The 19634-nt window shown below is 34.9% G+C and overlaps 1 protein-coding gene across 1 annotated transcript; it reads left to right on the top strand.

Annotated features, from left to right (window-relative positions):
- Positions 1–404: 404 nt before the first annotated feature.
- Positions 405–18833, top strand: RhoGAP68F (Rho GTPase activating protein at 68F). Its single transcript, XM_019058401.2, has 9 exons — positions 405–641; positions 1126–1227; positions 3182–3470; positions 4324–4542; positions 5490–5588; positions 6079–6281; positions 7803–8003; positions 8764–8870; positions 10907–18833. The coding sequence occupies exons 1-9, from the start codon at positions 593–595 to the stop codon at positions 11075–11077; spliced, it is 1440 nt and encodes a 479-aa protein (XP_018913946.1). The 5' UTR covers positions 405–592; the 3' UTR covers positions 11078–18833.
- Positions 18834–19634: the final 801 nt, after the last annotated feature.

Genomic DNA, 19634 nt, shown 5'->3' with positions numbered 1-19634 from the left:
TGGTCTGTCATCTCGGAGACCTTCAGAACCATGTCCGATTGTGTTAGTTGTTTTACGAATGCATGAAATTTTTTCCTTGCGCAAAAATAACTCGAAAAATTAGGTGGATTTTTTGTTTCTTGGTCTCGAATATTAAAAATTTTCTGTGGTCACAGAACTGTTTTAGCTCCCCTCACCTGAAACCGCTGTGCGCGGGTAATGATTCAAATTAGCTTGCGTATGACGTCTACATGACGTCACAGATGATTCATCGCGAAAATATCAATTTTTATCAGCTCTTTGCCTTATCAATCCAGCAAACCCTCTTCAGGAAGCTAAAATCGTTATTGTCCTCTCAAATATACAAATAAAATTTTTTACAATAAAATCCATGCTTTTCCTGAATTTGAGTCGCCAATTTGTTAATTTCTTTTTTTTAGTAATGATATTTTCCAAAGAAAACCGGCAACGTTGAATTAATATTGGCTGGCAGCTGCTCATCACAACAATGGTCAGTTATCTCGTAAACATGTCATTAATTTCGTGAATTTAGTTTCAAAGGCTACATCAATCAGTTGTTTTATCAGTACTATGGGATTTAATTTCTTCAAAAATGGATGCTGATTATCAACGAAACTTTCGGGCGGTCAATAATATTCCAGGTGAGTGCAGATTCGCTTTTATCAAGCTAAAGTGAAAGTCTCTTGAGGTATAAACGCCTCGCATTTTACTAAGACCATGTATGGGTAATTCACTTTCATTTCATTCATTTTTTATGTCTACAACAAGCTCCCAGGTCCTCAATTCACTATTCTCCTCAATAATTCAAGATTCTCCATGTCTGCTGCCTATCTATACCTGCTTTATGATCAACCTCATCAGAATCACTCAAGCGAATTACTTTGTTAGTTTTGGAGATAGTCTCTCCATATGCACTCGAAAGAGGAGCTTGGAGTCTTGTCACTGACTTACACCATATTTTGTGAAATATTTTCTTCACAACTGGCCTCGGCGTTTGGTCAGAATATATTCTCTTTCATGGTTGACTGTTGACGCATATTCCTTTGAGCTGACGGGACATAACTTTTCCGATGAGTTGGAGGGATCACAAATGTATCTCAAGCACCTGTTCTTCGTTGATTTTAGGTGCTGATCAAGAAGAACCTTATCCTAGTCTTTCTGATTTCCACGACTATGAGCCGAATCTGGAGTTTGATGACACTGAGCTAACCGCATCTGTGGCAAATGGTAAGTCTCTTCTGTCATTCAGGTAGTCAGCATTTTAAGTTCAACAATCTAGATTATAACATCAAGCGAATACAATCTGATATATACTTACCGGGCTCCTTGTTTCAGGATTATGTTGAAGTATACTAAGAGTTCATGTGATCCAGTGAGAGGAATTTAAGAAAGTGTTTTTTTCTCTCAAGGAAGTGTATTTACACTTAGGGCGGACGTTTTTATTAAAGTACCAGGCAAGATAGATGAAAGAAAAATCAAATTAACAAGGTTGAATGGTATTCTACCTATCGGAGAAATGTATCTTACAGTGGAAGTGAAGGCAACACAGGAAAATGGGCGATCATGGATGCAACCTGCCCTCTGAATTTTTACAGGGGAGAGGGTGAAAAATGTCTAAGTTCCCTGCTTTATTAATAGCTTCCCAGAAATATTTCTTCTTAACCAGGAGTGAAATTCCTCGATGGCTGTTTATAGTTTACCAATAATTCTTCAATTCTACAGCATAGGATGTTTTATGTTAGGATGTTACTTGGATGAAAGTATGCTGCTGAAAAATTTTAATCCACATTTGAATCGGTCAGGTACAAAAGGGCTCAAGCATCAGATATAAAAATACAAAAAAACAGTAGAAAATGTATGAACTAACCCATTTTAAGTTGCACATGAATTGAATCGGGATGTGCGAAAACTGCTAACGTCCATTTTTCCAGTCTTCAGTTTTTTTGAGTTGATAATACTTTTCGGAGTTGGATGCAACCATGAAAGTGTTGTTAATAATTGTCACCCGGCTGCCCTAATCCCAAAACTAGTCCTTTCATCACTTTTACGGTTGTATCAACCCTTTAAAACTATTATCAATGCAAAAGAATTGAAGACTATAAAAATTGACGTTAGCGGTTTTTGCACATCCTAATTCAATTAATAATGTGATTAATTAATTCATCGCTTTAATATTTTAGAGCTCTGAAATTTATAAGGGATCAATGAAAATGGTTATTACCATTTTTCTCGAATTCTAATTTTTGGCGCTTGAGCCCTTTTGTAACTGACCGATTCAGTTGTACTTGCTGCCCGTAACCTGACTGTTTACCTACCCTTAAAAAACTCAGTATCATACTTTTACTTGATTCTCACAAGGACCTGGTATGTAACGGAAGTTATTTCTGAGGCTGCTAGCTGCTTTATTGTATGGTTTTAAGTAACGAAGTGGCTATTCGTCGGTACGGTACCGACGAATAAATGGCTATTCGTCGGTACCGTACCGATGAATAAATGGCTATTCGTCAGTACCGTACCGATGAATAAATAGCTATTCGTCGGTACCGTACTTTGATTTTAGTACGTAAATTATATTAAAGATATGATTTCTTAATAATATTTTGGTGGAAGTTAAGAGCTAAAAATTGGGTGAAAGATGGAAAAAAAACCCAACACGAGTTGTAAAGAAATATTCTCCAAATTTAATTTATGTATTTAATACTCTCACATAATACTGAAATGTACTACTCTGTCAAATAAATAATCATAATACTGAAATGTACTTCACTGTCAAATGAATCATCATAATACTGAAATGTACTACTCTGTCAAAAGAATCATCAAGAACGCTTCTTTTTTCGGGTGGTGGGGCCTTTAGTTTCATTTGCAGGTGTTTTCTTTCGTTTTCGTTTTTCGGAGGAATTTTCCACAGATTGTCGGTCGGCAACGGTGCGATTAAAGGAACAAAGTTGTCTTGCTGGCAGTTTAGGTCGCCCTCGTGAAATGACTTTACTCTTAAATTTTAGCTAGCGGTACCGACGAATAGCCATTTATTCATCGGTACGGTACCGACGAATAGCCATTTATCCGTCGGTACCGTACCGACGAATAGCCTCATCCTTTAAGTAATGGCACTATTCGCACTCACTTGTCTTCATCTTCTTTTGGTCATAATTTTATATTCATTTTTTTTTTGCTCCAGATTTAGAAGAGAAAATCTCTATCAGTGGATTAGAATACCTCGAGTCTCCGGTCTCTGATGGAACAATTGAAGAAAATTTTGAGGAGGAGCTTGTCAATGCGCCTTCAGGTTATGACAGCATAGCTTGTTCAAACTTCCTTGATGATGAAGACGAAGATGACTTTAGCGATGTCTCTCGGTATGGAATTGTAGATGTAGTTGGAGATGACACAGTTGGAAGGCGTATAATCGTCGTCTCTGCTTGTAAACTCCCCAACAATAAAGAATTGGACCATGGACGGTTGCTCAGGTTTGTGTTGTCACGTTCCAAAAATTTCAGGATGACAAGGTTTGCATGAATATTTGATGAGGAAACCTATCTTGTGGTGCCAATGATTCCTACTTTGTCTTCCCTAAAAGCAAGTCAATTCTTTTTGGCCATGAAGACAGACAATTGAGGTGTTCGGTGCAGAAAGTGAATTTCTCGGTTACGGCATTTTAGAATCTTCAGTGCTAATTTATCCTTTAAAGAGATAACTAGGTATGGGATGAATACTCTGAAATTTTAAGTTTTTAACTTTGTAAAATCATCGTAAAGAATATTCAGTAAAAGTAACAATAGATTGCATACATTTGCTTTAATCATAACGGATGAAACATTAGTGGAGATTTTGAGACACCGCAACCAAGAAATGCCCTTTTTGCACTCAGCGCTTCAATTACCTACCAATGATTCACTGAAGAGATGATTTTCAATCCTTCTAATAAAGCTTGTATATACTGAAAAAACTGAGTAGATTGACAGGTACTTTGGTAATTTGATAGATATTTCTAAAAACTAGGAGTGATGTCAGGTGTGGAGAAGAAATATATATTTGCAAAATCTTGGTGAAATACCTCTATTTACATTTATGCCGTATTCATCCCCTAAAAAAAGAGCCTCAAACGACGTCATAGGTGAGCCAGAATTACACTACTGGTCAATGAAAAGTCTGATGAAGCATTGATGTCTCCACTTTCTCAATTAAATTTTTTAAAATGTGAACTGAAGATGAGCTCATGGTCTCCTTGCATGTATGAAGTAACACTAGGTACCATTTACATCGAGTGAAGAAGCGGCTCTTTTCTCAAGACATGAAAATTAATATGTTTTTGTTTTCTAGGTATCTGATGTACACATTAGACAAATACGTCGAGCAAGATTATAGTTTAGTTTATTTCCATTACGGATTAACGAGTAAGAATAAGCCACCTCTATCATGGCTCTGGCAAGCCTACAGAGCTTTTGATCGAAAGTACAAAAAGAATTTGAAAGCACTGTATCTGGTGCATCCCACCAACTTTATAAAAATTGTATGGCAACTATTCAAAGCGGCTGTCAGGTAAGCTGATTTCCTAATTTTTTATAAAATTTGTCCTCTTGTCCATTTAAGTCGCATGAAGATGAGAAATGTACCAAGTCTTTATTGAGTTATAGTCTTAAGCCCAGGATAGACGATCAAATTCTGAACCAATTCCGATCAAAGTATGGTACGATCAGTACAATAAGTACGATCAGTCACATGCTGATGACTGATGGTCACCATCTACCATCAAATTTTGACGGGCCGCACTATTTTGTTCAAAGTAAGATCAGAATGGAGTGCCACCATTCATCATTTCCTGCCACAGGAAACATTTCTGCGAAGTTTTCATTTTAAAATTAAGCAAATTAATGAGTTTAAGACCGATGACTCCCGAAACTTTGATGCTACTTTAATTGGAATTGGTTCGAGAATTTGATCGTCTATCCAGGGCTTATGCTATTTGTGTCCTTGGGAAAAGGAACCTTAGCCCTGGTAATGTTATGCCCTGAACATGGCGCAATAGAATTTTGAATGACTGTAAGTTTAAAACAACGTTTGTTGTATGCAAACTTTAAACCACCATAACTCTAGTTTGGTCTCACATTTTTTTGGAGCTCTTTTGTTTTGAGATATTTGCTGAGCATTCCCCCATGCTCTGTATCAAAAACTCAGTTATAGACTCAAAATCTGACTTAGTTCTCTATATGTCTTCAGAGAAAAAAGGTACAAATTCTCCCCTAAGGGTCAAATGCATTCATGCTAGAATTTTATTGAAATTACTCGGAGCTTTTCAGAAACTCTCAAACAATTCCTCTCCTGTGATTTCACTGTCTTTCAATCACCTCACCTCAAGAGCACCTTTATAGGGAGAGTACCAAATGTTAAATTCTTTAAGAGTCTTAGAAAGTGATAAGGATGCTTTGTATTCAATATTTGTTTCGAGTTTGTGATATTTAATTTATCTTTTGTTTTGTTTTTTCCAGCACAAAGTTTAGCCGGAAAATTTTGTATGTTAATAATCTAACCGAATTACAACAGCATCTTGATTTGGATCAATTAAGCATACCACAAACTGTTCTAGAGTAAGTTTTAACCCTTTTTTACATTTTAAGAAATAAACTACCATGATGATTTATTTTCTTTTTTGTTGTTGAATAATGCTCTTTTTTCAGTTTCAAACAGATATTGGACCAATTAGAGTGTATGATGACGTTTTTTAACTACAAAAAGCCCGCATCTCTTGAACAGTTTTCAAAATCAAGTTGATCGCATGGTCTATAATTTATATCCTATAATTTACCCTTTTTTTTAACCCAAAAAAAATTTTTTTTTCTTACCAAGTAAATGATTAATTTTGTTTTCTCTCTCTTACTTTGGAATCGTTAACAGTTGTCTCACAGTCAAGAGTTGATTTTTATTATTTTCGTCATGTGTGTCTTATTCAATTTGATTTAAATGAAAAATGCAATGTTTTGTCTTGCATTACACCATATTTAGTGACCTGTTTTTTTTTTACTAATATCTCACTCATAACCTATGAACTGTACAATAAAGAAGTATACGTTTTTGCAGATATGATGAAAAACTCATGGCAAAATTGAATCGACCCAGCGCAGGCTCACAGGGTGAAAAGTCTCAGGTTGAAGATGCGAGTCCACCTCCTCTGCCTACTCAACAGTTCGGAGTTTCTCTGCAGTTTATAAAAGATAATAATAACGGTGAAGTAATTCCACCACTAGTCAGGCAATGCGTGGAATTTCTGAGTCAGCCAGATGGTAATGCTTTTTCCAATTTTAGTTGTGAATTTGGAACATGATTTAAGTGACACACACAGGTTGTCTACCAGAATGGAATTTTTGGAAAGTCCGGAAATAGTACTGATTTTTTAAGGGCGGTCCGGAACTACTGAAAAAGTGTGGAAATTTCGCAGAAAGGTCCAGAATTTTTTCTTTCACACTGCACGTGTTTTTTAAGAGGACCTGGGAAGTATTAATTCCCTGTAAGTTGATTCTTAGAGAAGTGTTTGCCTGCAAGATCACAATTGTGAAATCAGTTAATCTTCAAGCCACTGATGAAATATTGTGTCTTCGTCATTTTTGTCGCAATTTAAGCTAGAATTTCTAATTTTCGAAATTGCTTTGATTTCGTCAAATGATGGACTGAAAAAGTATTAAAGTTTTCTGTTGAGAAGGTACTGAATTTATCAGGAATGTACCGAAAAAGTACTGATTTTTGGCCAGCCTATTTTAGAAGACACCCTGCAGGTGTGCACAATCATATTTTCCCTGAATTATCCTGTATTTTGGAGAATACCTCAATTTTCCGGTAAAGTCTCAAGTGATTTGGGAAAATGGATGGCATTTTTAAATGGACCACTAGACAAGGTACGAATTTCAGCATTCTGATACATGTTTCTTCACCAAAATTTCACGTAAAACACGATGCGCACAACGAAAATTACCGAAATCTACTCCTTCCGAAGATATTTAATGATTCTTGATGCGTGAATTCAAACCACCCGCTCATGAAAACTCAATGCTCTGCGTGATTCACATCGCGCGCTAAACGTTATCATGACAGTCTCTGCGATATAAAAATCTGGCAACCTCAATCTTGACGCTTTGGCTCAGCTGTAGCAAATTGCTTATAGTTTGAACAACACATGGTGGGAAATGAACATTGCTCGATTGAGAAGCTTGCTGAAACCGTTGTAGTGCGCGATTTGACTCACGTAAGCTTTGAGTTTCTTGTGAGCGGGCAGTTCAAATTCCTCGTAACCAATGTGAAATAAAAACTTTAATATCTTCGTTTGGAGTTTGTTTCATTAGCTTTCGTTGCGCAAATCGTGCTCTGCGTGAAATTCTGGTTAAGAAACATGTATCAGAATGCTTAAATTCGTACCTTGTCCAGTAGTCCATTCAGGGCCAAAAGCTCAATACAGACTGCCTCACCTGATCTTTGCTCAATTTTGACTGTCGACGTATGTTATTGGCTTTGCTTCATTTGTCACACTCTCATGAACTGCAACTCCAGTCATCTTTCGATCGCAAATTTTTAAAATGGCCATCTATTTATTAATTGTTACTAGTTAAAAAATTTCCCCTTTTCAAATGTCTGCAGAAGCCTTTTATTTGCCTCCAGCTTTTTCCGTTTTTCCAACCATCCCAAAAAATTCTCAATTTTGGGCTAGTTTTTCTCCTGGATCGCATTATTTCTTCCGACAGTAAGAATTTAAACTTTCTGCCACTATAAGAATTAAATCTGGTAAATAATATCTTTTGTATTTTTCCCTCTAGCGCTGGAGACAGAGGGTTTGTTCCGTCGTTCAGCGAACTTTGCAATCGTGAAGGAGTTGCAGCAAAGATGTAATCAGGGTTTACCAGTCGATTTTGAAGGCGATGTTCACACTGCTGCAGTGCTTTTGAAGACATTCCTGCGAGAGCTTGAAGAACCTTTAATGACCTTCGATTTATATGATGAGATAACGCAGTTTCAAAGTGAGTAACCTCTTCCTATCATACCGTAACTCTACGTCTTCTGCTGATTGAAGTAGAAACTTCTCTCATTTTATAAATGAATTAAAGGGTATTTTTGTCAGAGACTATGCCGATTTTCTACTCAGCCTTACAAGAATTGATCCATGGAAAAACTAGCGTGGCCACCGACTGAGGCCTATGTTTTGGATAATCACATTTATTTTATCTAATCTGTGTGTTGAAATTTATGACCGTAGGTGGACGTATGCATTTATGCTAAAAAAGTATGCACTAGGAACTAGCAGCCAATGATAATTTGTGCAAATGTTTCAAAAAAATTTCCATTCTGTCTTTATTTCAAGCAAATTATTTTCAATTTCAAACAAACGTTAATTTACCTCTAGCCTCTAGCTGTATATTCTTGGACAAAAATTTTGCCGCATATTGAAAAAAAAAAAATTAAAAAGTTGAAAGGTTCTGTGCCCTCATCCTGCACATTGAAAGTTCTCATATTATTACCTGGTAACTATTTCAACGAAGAAAGCTTTTTACCAAAAGTATTGGTAAGTGTCTTCTGTGGAAAACTCAGTTTTACTACTTTTGACTCTTATTTGGTAAAATGAGTCTCTTATGAACCCTCAATTAGAAAGATTACACCCACTTTCATTAATCTGAGCTTACGTTGGTTTGTAGATACAACAATAATTCAGGCAAAATTTGTTTTTCTTCCTCTTTTCATTTCATCAGAACTTGATAATATTTGTATTTGTATCTTTTATAGGTTTGAATAAAGATGAAAGGCCAAGACATGTGAAGATCTTGATTTTAGAAAAATTACCGGAAGACAATTATCAAGTCCTCAAATATCTAGTTCAGTTTTTAGCAAAGGTAAGAAAATGTATTTATTTTTTCCTGCATGAAGAACTAATTTCATGCAAGATCATTACTTTAAAGTCTCTTTTCATTCTGAACCCCCTATTTCAATGAGATATTGGCTAATCTTCACTCTGTTCAAATGCAGTGAGAGTCAGTACTTTTACGATTGATGAAAATTTAAGAACAAAGTGACTAGTTTCTGAAGAGGAATTCAGCACAAAAAAACTCCAAAGAAAAAATCTAAGAAACAAGTGAAGAATGAACAAATGAAAATAATATCTTCCGTGTTAAGATTTTTTTTACATCTCCTCAGGAGCTGCTGCATGTTGATGCGAACTTGTCCATACAGCTACGTAAGATCCTCTTGAGCATCGATATTTCTAAAAACTTTGTTCACTCAATTTATGAATGGACGTATTTATGCGAAATGAAACTATGTGGAAAGGGATTGATGAGATTTGCTTGGGCCATAAGAATGAAAGGGATTTTAAAAGCACCAGTGACATCAGTGGCGAGGACCGGGCGTGACTCGAGCGACGGCGACTAGGTCGTCAGTCTTTAACTCATGAGCCCTGTCCACAACGCTCTTTTCATATGTCCATGGCTCTTGAGTTAGTGCTCAGTTCCTTTTGATTTAATGTCAAATCCTGCTTTTCCATTTTCTCCAAAGGAACTATATCCACCTTTTCATTGTTTCTTATGCAGCTTCCACAAGCACACCCTATGTTTCCATTTCCACATAGTTCCTTTTAGCTTAAATACTTTCAAATTCACTATCTAATTATTTTTCATTATTTACTTTATTGGAGTACGTTACTCTCTGAAATAAAATTTCAGAAATGAGGCCATCTCAACAAGAAGGTACTCTGTGTGCTTCTTAGACATTAAGTAATTTTAAAAACTCAGCCAGTACTTGTTCTAAGTAACATCACGATGACCGCTGCTTCTGTCATTTTTAAAAATTTAAATGAAATCTCCCCTCTCTCCTCTCTGGAAGAAGCAGAAGAGGACGTTCCATGAAAGCATTATTGAAAGTTCGCAACACTGTTTTTCCTCCAATTAAATGTATGTAATACTGTCGATCACCTAAAATAGATTTTTTTTAGTGGATTTAAATGGAGGAAAACAGCTTTCAAGATTAGCCACTGCATGAAAGGATAGCGGTAGGACATCAGAGAAAAGATTTTATGTCGTTGGTAGCGCAATAACCTTCGGAAAGACAGGCATTAGTGACGTTTGGGTATCACGGACACCCGAATGCACTGTTGGAGCGACGTTAATGTATGAAATGAAATTCAATTGATTAGGAAGCTGCTATTTTCATCTTAAATTCTGAGTCTTACAGAGCATGGGCTCTCATAGGAATCTTTACTGTCAATCGTTCTGTCAAGCAGATTTAGATAACTTTTTTAGTAAGTCAAGTCTGTGGCTTTGTCGGGTCTGAATGGTTACGGAAATGGTTCTTCTCTTTTTTCATTGTTATCTCAGGGATATCGTGAAGTATGCATTGTGTACGTAACGTAAGAGTGGTAGCAGCATCATGGCAATTAATTAAAGAACTATGGCAATATTGGAATTGAAGCGTTCTTAGGAATCATAGGATGCCGTTTCCTTTAGTGATTTTTTCGCCCGGTGGGAACACGTGCAAGAAAAAGTCAGCGAGGAACAGGTCAAAAGAATTAATATGGAATAATAAGAACTGAATTATCGATTCTAAATTATCATAATGTCTAAAACAGCTGTCTTTATCCTCGTCTTTCCTCTCCACTCTCTGCCGTATGGGCTCCTACTCTGTCATACTAAGGAAACGCTGTATGAGCATTCGAGAGTTGCCAAATTTTCTCCAATAAGATGTTTATTTTTAATGAGAATCATGGATAGAAATTAGTATCTTATCAAAGGAAAGGCATTGTCTGAAGGCTCACACAGCATTTTGCCTTGGCACGACAGTATTAGCCTGGATAACATCTGGATACCTTATATGATTATACATATGTGTTGTTTAATGCTTTAATATCTTGTAATCTGGAATTATTTAATATTTTCAGGTTATGGATCGCTGTGATTTAAATAAAATGACCTCATCCAATTTAGCAGTAGTGTTCGGACCAAACCTAGTTCGATCACAGAACGAGCAGTTAAATTTATCTGCGATAGGACCTATTAACATGTTTACAGATTTTGTTCTAGTTAACCAAGACCAAATATTCATAATTTAACAACTTGAACAACATCAAAAAGTATTTAAATCTAATATCAATGTGTATTTATCACTTTATTTCGGTGTTATAAAAAAATTATCTATTATTTAACATCTAACATGAATCCCGGTGCTAAGAACTGCAGCGAATCTCGGTACTCTTTTCAAGTTACTATCATATCGCCTTTTTCAGTTGTAAAAAATATAATATGTACAAAGCATCCTGTAAACAATTTTAAAGGCTCTGTATAAACGATATTTTCAAGTTATTGGCCTCTGTAAATGTGTGTCTCATCGCAGATACTGAAATGTGTTTAGTTGTGTAGTTGTGACCCGTATCCAATGTCTCAGATTTTTCAAATGATTTTTGGGATGATACCAAAAATAATTTTAAAATAGCGGGCTCAGAATTTCATTGCTATTTCAGCGAAGCGTTTTAAATCTGATTAATTCTTGAAAGATGTAGAATTCTTGAAAGATGTAGAATTCTTGACAATCAGGAGAATTTGATGATGTATCAAAATATTTTTTGTGTTTAATAGTCCAAGAGAGGAACTCAAAAAATCCAAATCGCTATCATGCGTTGCTAAGATTGTGTTTGGTATTCCTTTTTGTAAAATAATCTTGATGCCTGTCCTTCGTGAACTTTTGATCTTAAAATTTTCCTCAATCTCAGATCTTCGTTTTAGGACAAGTATTTTGACCTTTAGGCGACAAGATGTCTGTTAAGTGAAAGAAGCAGGTACCCAATCTGGCAACAAACTACAGCATTTAGGTTGTTTAAAGTCATACTTTTTAATGGGTCAGGTGCGCTGTCCGTAGAATCGAGTATGGATGCTTCATTCTTGCAGATTAGCCACAAACAATAAGATTTGTCCAAACAGCAACTCTCTACGTTCAATATTAAACGAGATATCGATATTGAAAATTTCGGTTTGTGATGTCATCCACCGTAGTAGTGACATCCTTGGTTTCTTTCACCTTGCTTTCATTTGAGTTTCATGTTGAGTAACTAGCGCAAATTTGCGCCACTCCGACTGATGAAAGAAAAGTGAAACCAAGGGTGTCACTACCACGGTGGATGACGTCAAAAACCCGACTTTTCAAAGGGTGATATCTGGGTTAATATTGAACTTAGAAAGTTGCTGTTTGGACACATCTTATTATTTTTAGCTAATCTACATGAATAACCATCAAAACACGATTTTGTGACCAGCGCAACTGACCAGCATGTGCTAGTTATTGAATTTTAAAATATTCTGCCTAGATGGGCATTTTAAGGCTGCATGCCCACAGAATTGTAAACTGTAATGTTTTAAAGGTATTGTCACTTGGAGAGCTTGAGAGAATTTGTTTAGTGTATGACCTTGACTGAACTAATTTGATGATCAAATTGCAGTTTCCATCCAATGAAGCCTGTAAATTTCATCAAAACATCAATTATCGGTCAAATCATCAAAACACTTTTAAATATGTTCACATTTTTGTTGCTATTGATTGAGTTTCTCGATTGTTAGGTATCAGTCTATCTTATTCTGAGAGTATCTGAGAATTTCCTCCTTTCTTTTTTTGAGATTTTGCAACTCAAATTATTTTCTCAACATTTCTCTGAATGGACCACTAGACAAGATACGAATTTCAGCATTCTGATACATGGTTCCTAACCAAAATTTCACGTAGAACACGATACGCACAACGAAAATTACCAAAATTAACTCCTTACGAAGATATTTAATGATTCTTGATGCGTGAATTGAAACCACCCGCTTATGAAAACTCAATGCTCTACGTGATTCACATCGCGCGCTAAACGTTATCATAAACGTCTCAGCGATATAAAAATCTGGCAACCTCAGTCTTGAAACTTTGGCTCAGCTATAGCAAATTGCTTATAGTTTGAACAACACATGGTGGGAAATGAACATTGCTTGATTGAGAAGCTTGCTGAAACCATTGTAGGGCGCGATTTGACTCACGTAGAGCTTTGAGTTTCTTGTGAGCGGCCAGTTCAAATTCCTCGTAACTGATGTGAGATAAAAACGTTAATATCTTCGCTAAGAGTTAGTTTCAGTAACTTTTGTTGCGCGAATCGTGTTCTACGTGAAATTTTGGTTTAGAAACATGTATTAGAATGCTAAAATTCGTACCTTGTCTTGTGGTCCATTGGAAGTATACTGCACAGTCCTTGTCAAATTCTCCATTTAACTTTGTTCAGTTCTTCTTCTACTTGCACCTTCAAAGTTATTTGCTACGTAGTACGTGTTAGAATCTGAGTTTTGTGATATTAAATTTTCAGTCAATTAATTATGTACCAATACCCGAGTGTGTTGAAATCACAGTATAAAACTGTTGCTCAATATTTCATCATCTTTTTCCCTCTTTTTTCTCGTCTGTTTCTTTATTCGTTTAATTTTTTCTATCTCATTATCTCTCTTTATTTTTCATATGTTTATTAATTCAAATAGTTTATCAGAATGTACCTCAATAACTTATTTTTTCTCACTTCTGTCAATTTGTCATCTCATGTGCGAATGAACGTATCTTGTCTGCGCTATTTCAGTATTTCTACAAGCATTTTATTTTTTCATGGAAGAATTGGCGCACGAATTAGTCTAACAATTTTAGAGTCTTTCTTCACATGTGAGTAAAATAATTACTGCAAGAAATTCGTGTAACAGTTTTCATGTAAATAAATAAGATACAAGTAAGAAATACTGAAACCGCGGAATCGAGATACATTCCCTTGTGCGGAAGATAACTAATTCTTTCACCCCTATTTTATCCCAAATTTGGATATTTCATTGGTGGTGCAGCAGAAATAATTTTTTGCATTCTGATTATTTGGCCGCTGGAGGTATGTGATGAAAGTATTCTTAGGTCTGTCTAATAACTTTAAATGTAAATGATAGATGATTTAGGTATAATCGTGAGCCTAATCAATCATTTGGCATCTCCAAAATTTTTCTAATATCTACGTACATACATTCTTACTGGACTTACCTTATCTCAGAGTTACGTCCAGCTGAAGGTCTTGAAAAAATAATAATTGAAATGTATTATGCCCTGAGACATTGAATTCATTCTGAATTTGCCCTGAAATCAGTTCCTTGTAACGGAGAATTTTTTAACAATATTTTTATTTGTATGAACAATATTGAGTCTTTGAACGAGGCAAAGTAAGTTTAGGTATTGTTATACAGGCATTTATTCCATTTCCATTACTCGTCCAATCGGGGTTAATGGAAGAAACCATTTAAATGTCATGTACATTTTTGACACACCTCGTTGAGACATCGTACCGAGTCTTGTAAAAGTTGTATGAAAAAATGAAAGTTGTCTAGTAAAAATTTGATTCATCCTTCTCTCATTATACAAAAATCTTTAGATAAAATTTCCTAAAACATAGACATGACTGGTAAATTTATTTTTATGAATTTTTCCATACTGAAATTTGAATGTAACTGCTTCTCTCTCCTAAAGTTTTATGTGGATCCAAATCAAAACCAAGGCTGTATCCTTAAAGTGTGTTTCCTCTCTTTACTTTTAGTAGAGTCACTCTGTTACTCATACGTAATGCAACGAATTTGGTTGTAAAGTAATTAAATTTTGTAAAATTACATTGTATTAATTCTAGAAAGCAAAAGACCAAGCACACTTCGGAGATATGTGCGAGTTCTAATACGCGTCCATCCTTACTGTTTCTCCTTGCTCTTTCTCGATGATGATCAAAAATCAATATAGTTCAATTTTTATAATAAAGTGAAGTGTAGGACTTGCATATTTGTATGTTTGCGCAACATCAATTTGAGTTTGTCATTCCATCGGATGCAGACTGGTGTCCCACTAGCAATAGCTGTTAAAATTTGTTTTTAAAAACTGTTAAAATATAAATGAGGAAATCCTTTTAGGGATTTTTATTTGCGATAAATTTACAAGAGGCAAAATTTAAGTAAAATTTAAAGTAATGCACTTGATGAAATGTATGTCCTGCTGCCACATTTTTAAAAAAGTCATTTTTTCACTTGCACTTCACTAATAAGAAAGCAGCAAAAATTGAGGAGAAGAAATTTGACTATTTTTACTTCATGAATGCCTGTCTTATGCGAAGTTCTTAGATGAATGCAATTGTATGGAGTATGTTATGTCTTTTGAGTGCCGAATTCTTTTAAGTTTGGTTTGATTAATTATTTTATCATTGTTCTTACTTTATTTTTTTACTTTGAACATGCCTATTTTAGTAGAATGGTAGTCTTGTAAGTATGCTTTGAAAGTAGCTGGGACAAGAAAGCTTTCTCCCTTGGCGCAATCTAAAAATATCTGTGCCCTTATGAAGAAATAAGTTTTAACCCTGCAAAAGGAAAGATTTATACATTTGTGAAATTTAAAAATTGTGATGGGGAAGAAATTTTGGCTGGCAAGCCGTGAAAAAAATGTTCATTTCTCTCAGAGTATTTGATAAAAGGAACTTCCTGTAAGGCTCAAAGGAGATTTCAGTCTTGCGGTTGACTTTTCTTTATAGTGTGCTGTGATATAAAAGATATATACGTCAATCTGAATCTTGAAAGAATATTACTTACTTCAGAAGGACCCTCACTTGTTTTTGTTCTAGTGATGGCTGGAATAATGAAATTTCATGGCTTTTTTTCCACCCTTTCAACTTTTGAGTCGTGTGCAAAAATTTAATGGAATTGGTAGAAAAACCTGATTGAAGGATGATTCTTGAAGATTGTTGCTCTCGGCACGCTGTGGCCTGATTATTGAATGTATGTCGATAAGACAAGACCAAGCCCTTTCTTGGCCGTGCAACATCGCATCTTAATGTTTTATCGTGCTGCTTTTAACTTTCAATAATCGCCCACTGCACAGAATCAGCTCCAAGTATCAATAATTAATAATCTTGATCATTTTTTCTCGTACATACTTTTCTTATTTTTTTGGACAGAACCGCCCTGAGCAATCATGATTTAAACTGAATTTTTAAAAAGATGGGTGTTCTTTTGTATCCAAAGCAAGTCTTTTTTAAGGGATTAAAAGTTATAATAAGCTAAACATAGACAACTTTAATTCTATGAGTTCTCACAGTTTTCACATTTCAACCTTGATTTCTGCCCCCCCCCCCCCCTCCTATACCTTATGAATTTGTGACAAAACCGGAAGCAACTGGCGTCTGCTCTTCTCTTGTTTTATTTTGAGTAGCAGAATTCATTTTAAGAATTATCATTGTATCATAGTAGGATTAGGACCCACGCACAAAAACAATTCAATTCCCATGATCATATTTACAAATCAGTTTTTTCTAGAAGTGGACTTTTTCCTTTTACAAGAAAACTGGTCTTGCTGTTGCCAAAATTAATTACTCTCTTGATTTCGTCAGACCGCATGTGGAGCAAGCCGTTCTTTTATTGACTTTTCTCCCTTGTCTGCTGAAAAATTAGTCTCAGAGAGTAATATTTTTCGATTCTGAATTTGCCAAATTTTTAAGTTTTCCTCCGCTACTTTGTAAGGTTATTTTTAAAAGAAGTAGTACTCTGGAATCTGTAACACCGACAAGTTCTAATCGCACACTTAATCATTACCAACTCATTTAATACTGTCTCATTTGTAATCATTATTTACCGGTGTACTAAATGTATATTTCAATTTAGTCCTAGATGAATGTATATTCATAGTGTAGCTGATTTTTTATTTTATTAGTATTCATCCTCAATTTATTGGAGAGACATACCTCTGTCTATAAGTTTTATTTATTAGTCATCTTTTATATAATATTATTTTTTCTTTTGAAACCCTCCTCTCTTTTTTTTTCTGTAAACTGCAACAAATATACAAGAATGGGAATTTATTGAAAAGCCTTCAGCACTAATGATTTAGATATGAAGCAGTCATCGTCTGTTTTATCTGGAAAGTGATTCATGTAATTTTTGTGACATTTCCGTGAATTCTTTATGCAAAAAGATTTCGCATAAAAATTTTAAGTAAGAGAATTGGCTCGTTCTCTTGAAAAAAAAGTAAATAAACTAGATTTGGAAATTTTGAGACTTCCTAATCAAGATTAATGGTTTTCCAAAGTCATTGATATTTATGTCAATAGTCAAGTTTCATCACATTCATAAATTCTAATCAAAGTTGTCCCATTGTTTTTTTCCCCTCATTGGCGAGTTCTCCTAAATTTCACAAGACAGTCTTACCGCTCTCTGCGCGAAGCTGTCCCAACATTTATTCACTGAACTTGGTGAAAAAATAGTCATTTTTATAATTATTTCAGTCTACTTACAATTGTGAATTATTCTGGATTATTTCCGATGAATAGGGATCATTTTACTTCCCGTTTGCATTCTTTTGTAATGAACAAAAAAATTCTAGTCAGCGTCAAAATCCACATGACTTTTTTATATTGTAAAACTCGTCACTTCTCTTAATTTTTATCTTTGTCCCTGACTAGTATTGCAGAGTTTCTGGCTATGAGTGAAATCGGCAAGTAATGAAGATGTTTAACTGTCTCTTGAAATCTAACATTAATCCTAGCTCATAGAATTATCTGTGTATAATTTTCAAGAATACATTCGTGATGTACAGGTTAAGGACCACATTATTCTTAATGCAGAATGTAGAGGTTTCTCTCATCTTAACCAGGAACTTTGTATTCAATAGGTGCAGTATTTAGATTGATGTTAGCACCACGATGCAAAGTATAAAGTACGCAAGGGCTCTTTTATGGTGGAGTCACTGTATAATATCAACCCTAAAAGTTTTTTGTTTTGTGATGTCCACCTTTTGAATATTTTAATTATATTATGAGGATGTTATGAAAGGAAATGGGCCTTAGTTGCATTATAATGCGTCTAATTCACTGTTGACGAAGAGAGGATCAAATCGTATCTGAACTAAATAATCTCTGCAAGCAATTGAAAATTTTCTTTTTAGAAATCCTAATGTCTAGCTCTAAGCCGATTATTGCCTGTTTTCTGAAATTTTAATGTCTAGTACTGATGACTTCTCATTTACTTTTCCAACACACAACTATATATTGATTGAATTTGCAGCGATTCAAGACAAGACAAAGATCACCTTCACTTGCATGACAAATATGTTACTAATTGAAGTTAAGTCCTGATAAGTGGTCAACTTAAAGACAAAACTGCTCTCTTATTGGCCTCGGTTAGTGACTGTCGATTTGTGAGATATTTTTCCTCCAGCTTTTTACAAAAATCCCCTAGGAATGTAGCAGCATTTAGAAACGATTTCCTACATATCTTAATCTACAGTTGGAAAAATCCTTTCATCTCATTTTTGTATTGATTTATCGGATACTTATGCCTTCATTTAAGGCGACAATCTTGTATTAGGCCTTGTTTACTAGATGACTCCCTATTATAAACCTTTTCATAAGAGATTGCTGACATTGATTCACCCCCAGAAATTGAATTTTTCATCATGTTGTACATAATCTCTTGCGCAAAATTAAGATGAAGCAGAGTATAGATTGTTCCACTTGAGTGAAACTCTCTAAATTCATCATACTTCTTGTGATCTTTTCACTAGAGGAGCGAAAAAGTGATTTTGTATTTAATTATTTACGCAGTTCTAAGTGTTAATCATAGTAAGCTTTAAGTACCAGTTACTGAAATAAACCCAAAGATCCTTGTGTTACTCTGTATATTATATTATAATTAACAAATATCTTTTCCTTTCAATTTGTTACCTTTTATTTAAGTTTATTTCTGTTGACACTTTTAAGTATTTTTTATCATGTAATAAAAGATAACTTGAAATGACTCTTGACTCTGTTTTACCTTCTATTTTTTCAAATGATCGTTATTGAATTATTTTGCCTGATTAAAACGGCAAAATTCTTCTAATTTCGATAGCCGAAGTGCGAAACCCCACATCTCCGTTTGTGACATTACAGGCTTCCTGTCGTGCTTTATTTTTTTCTTTGGAAATCTGTTCAACATAATTTCTTGAAAATTTCCTTAATTTCTCGTCACTCTTAGCAGAATATTCTGTGTATTTCATGCTATAAAGTTTGCTGTTTTGCATAGAAAAAATAAAATAAGAATGGAAATTGTGAAACATGGTATTGGAGATGTGTGGTTTTGCACTTAGGTTATCAATTTTTATAAACATGAGACCCATAAGAAACTGAGAAAGTTTTAATTGACGTTATTTCGGACAAAACAACTGTGGGAGGTATTATTCTGCCGGAGAGCTGTAGGTACTTGAGTATTGGGTAAAATTGTGCTCTCTTTTGCCAATTTCTGAACTTTCGTTAGTCCAAAATGCAACTTTGAGAACAAGCAGAAAACACCCCTTGCGGCTATCTTCCCCAACATGAAAATGAGAAAGGCCGTTTTTTATAAATACAAATAGTTGAAAATAAAATTGGTCTATTTTTAATTATCAAAACAAACTTAGAGAGTTTTTAGAGACTTCTACCCATAAAATTGTCTGCTTAGACACTTCCAAGCCCGTTTTTTCGAAACTTCATTTTTGCACTTGCAGCTCTTTTGGATGACACTGCAGAATTATTCACAGTGACTTATGTAAGGATAATGGTTATAAGAAGAAAATCAGAT

Source organism: Bemisia tabaci, chromosome 10 (assembly GCF_918797505.1).
Source record: "Bemisia tabaci chromosome 10, PGI_BMITA_v3".
Lineage (NCBI taxonomy): Eukaryota > Metazoa > Arthropoda > Insecta > Hemiptera > Aleyrodidae > Bemisia > Bemisia tabaci.
This window is presented reverse-complemented; position numbering and strand designations above follow the sequence as displayed.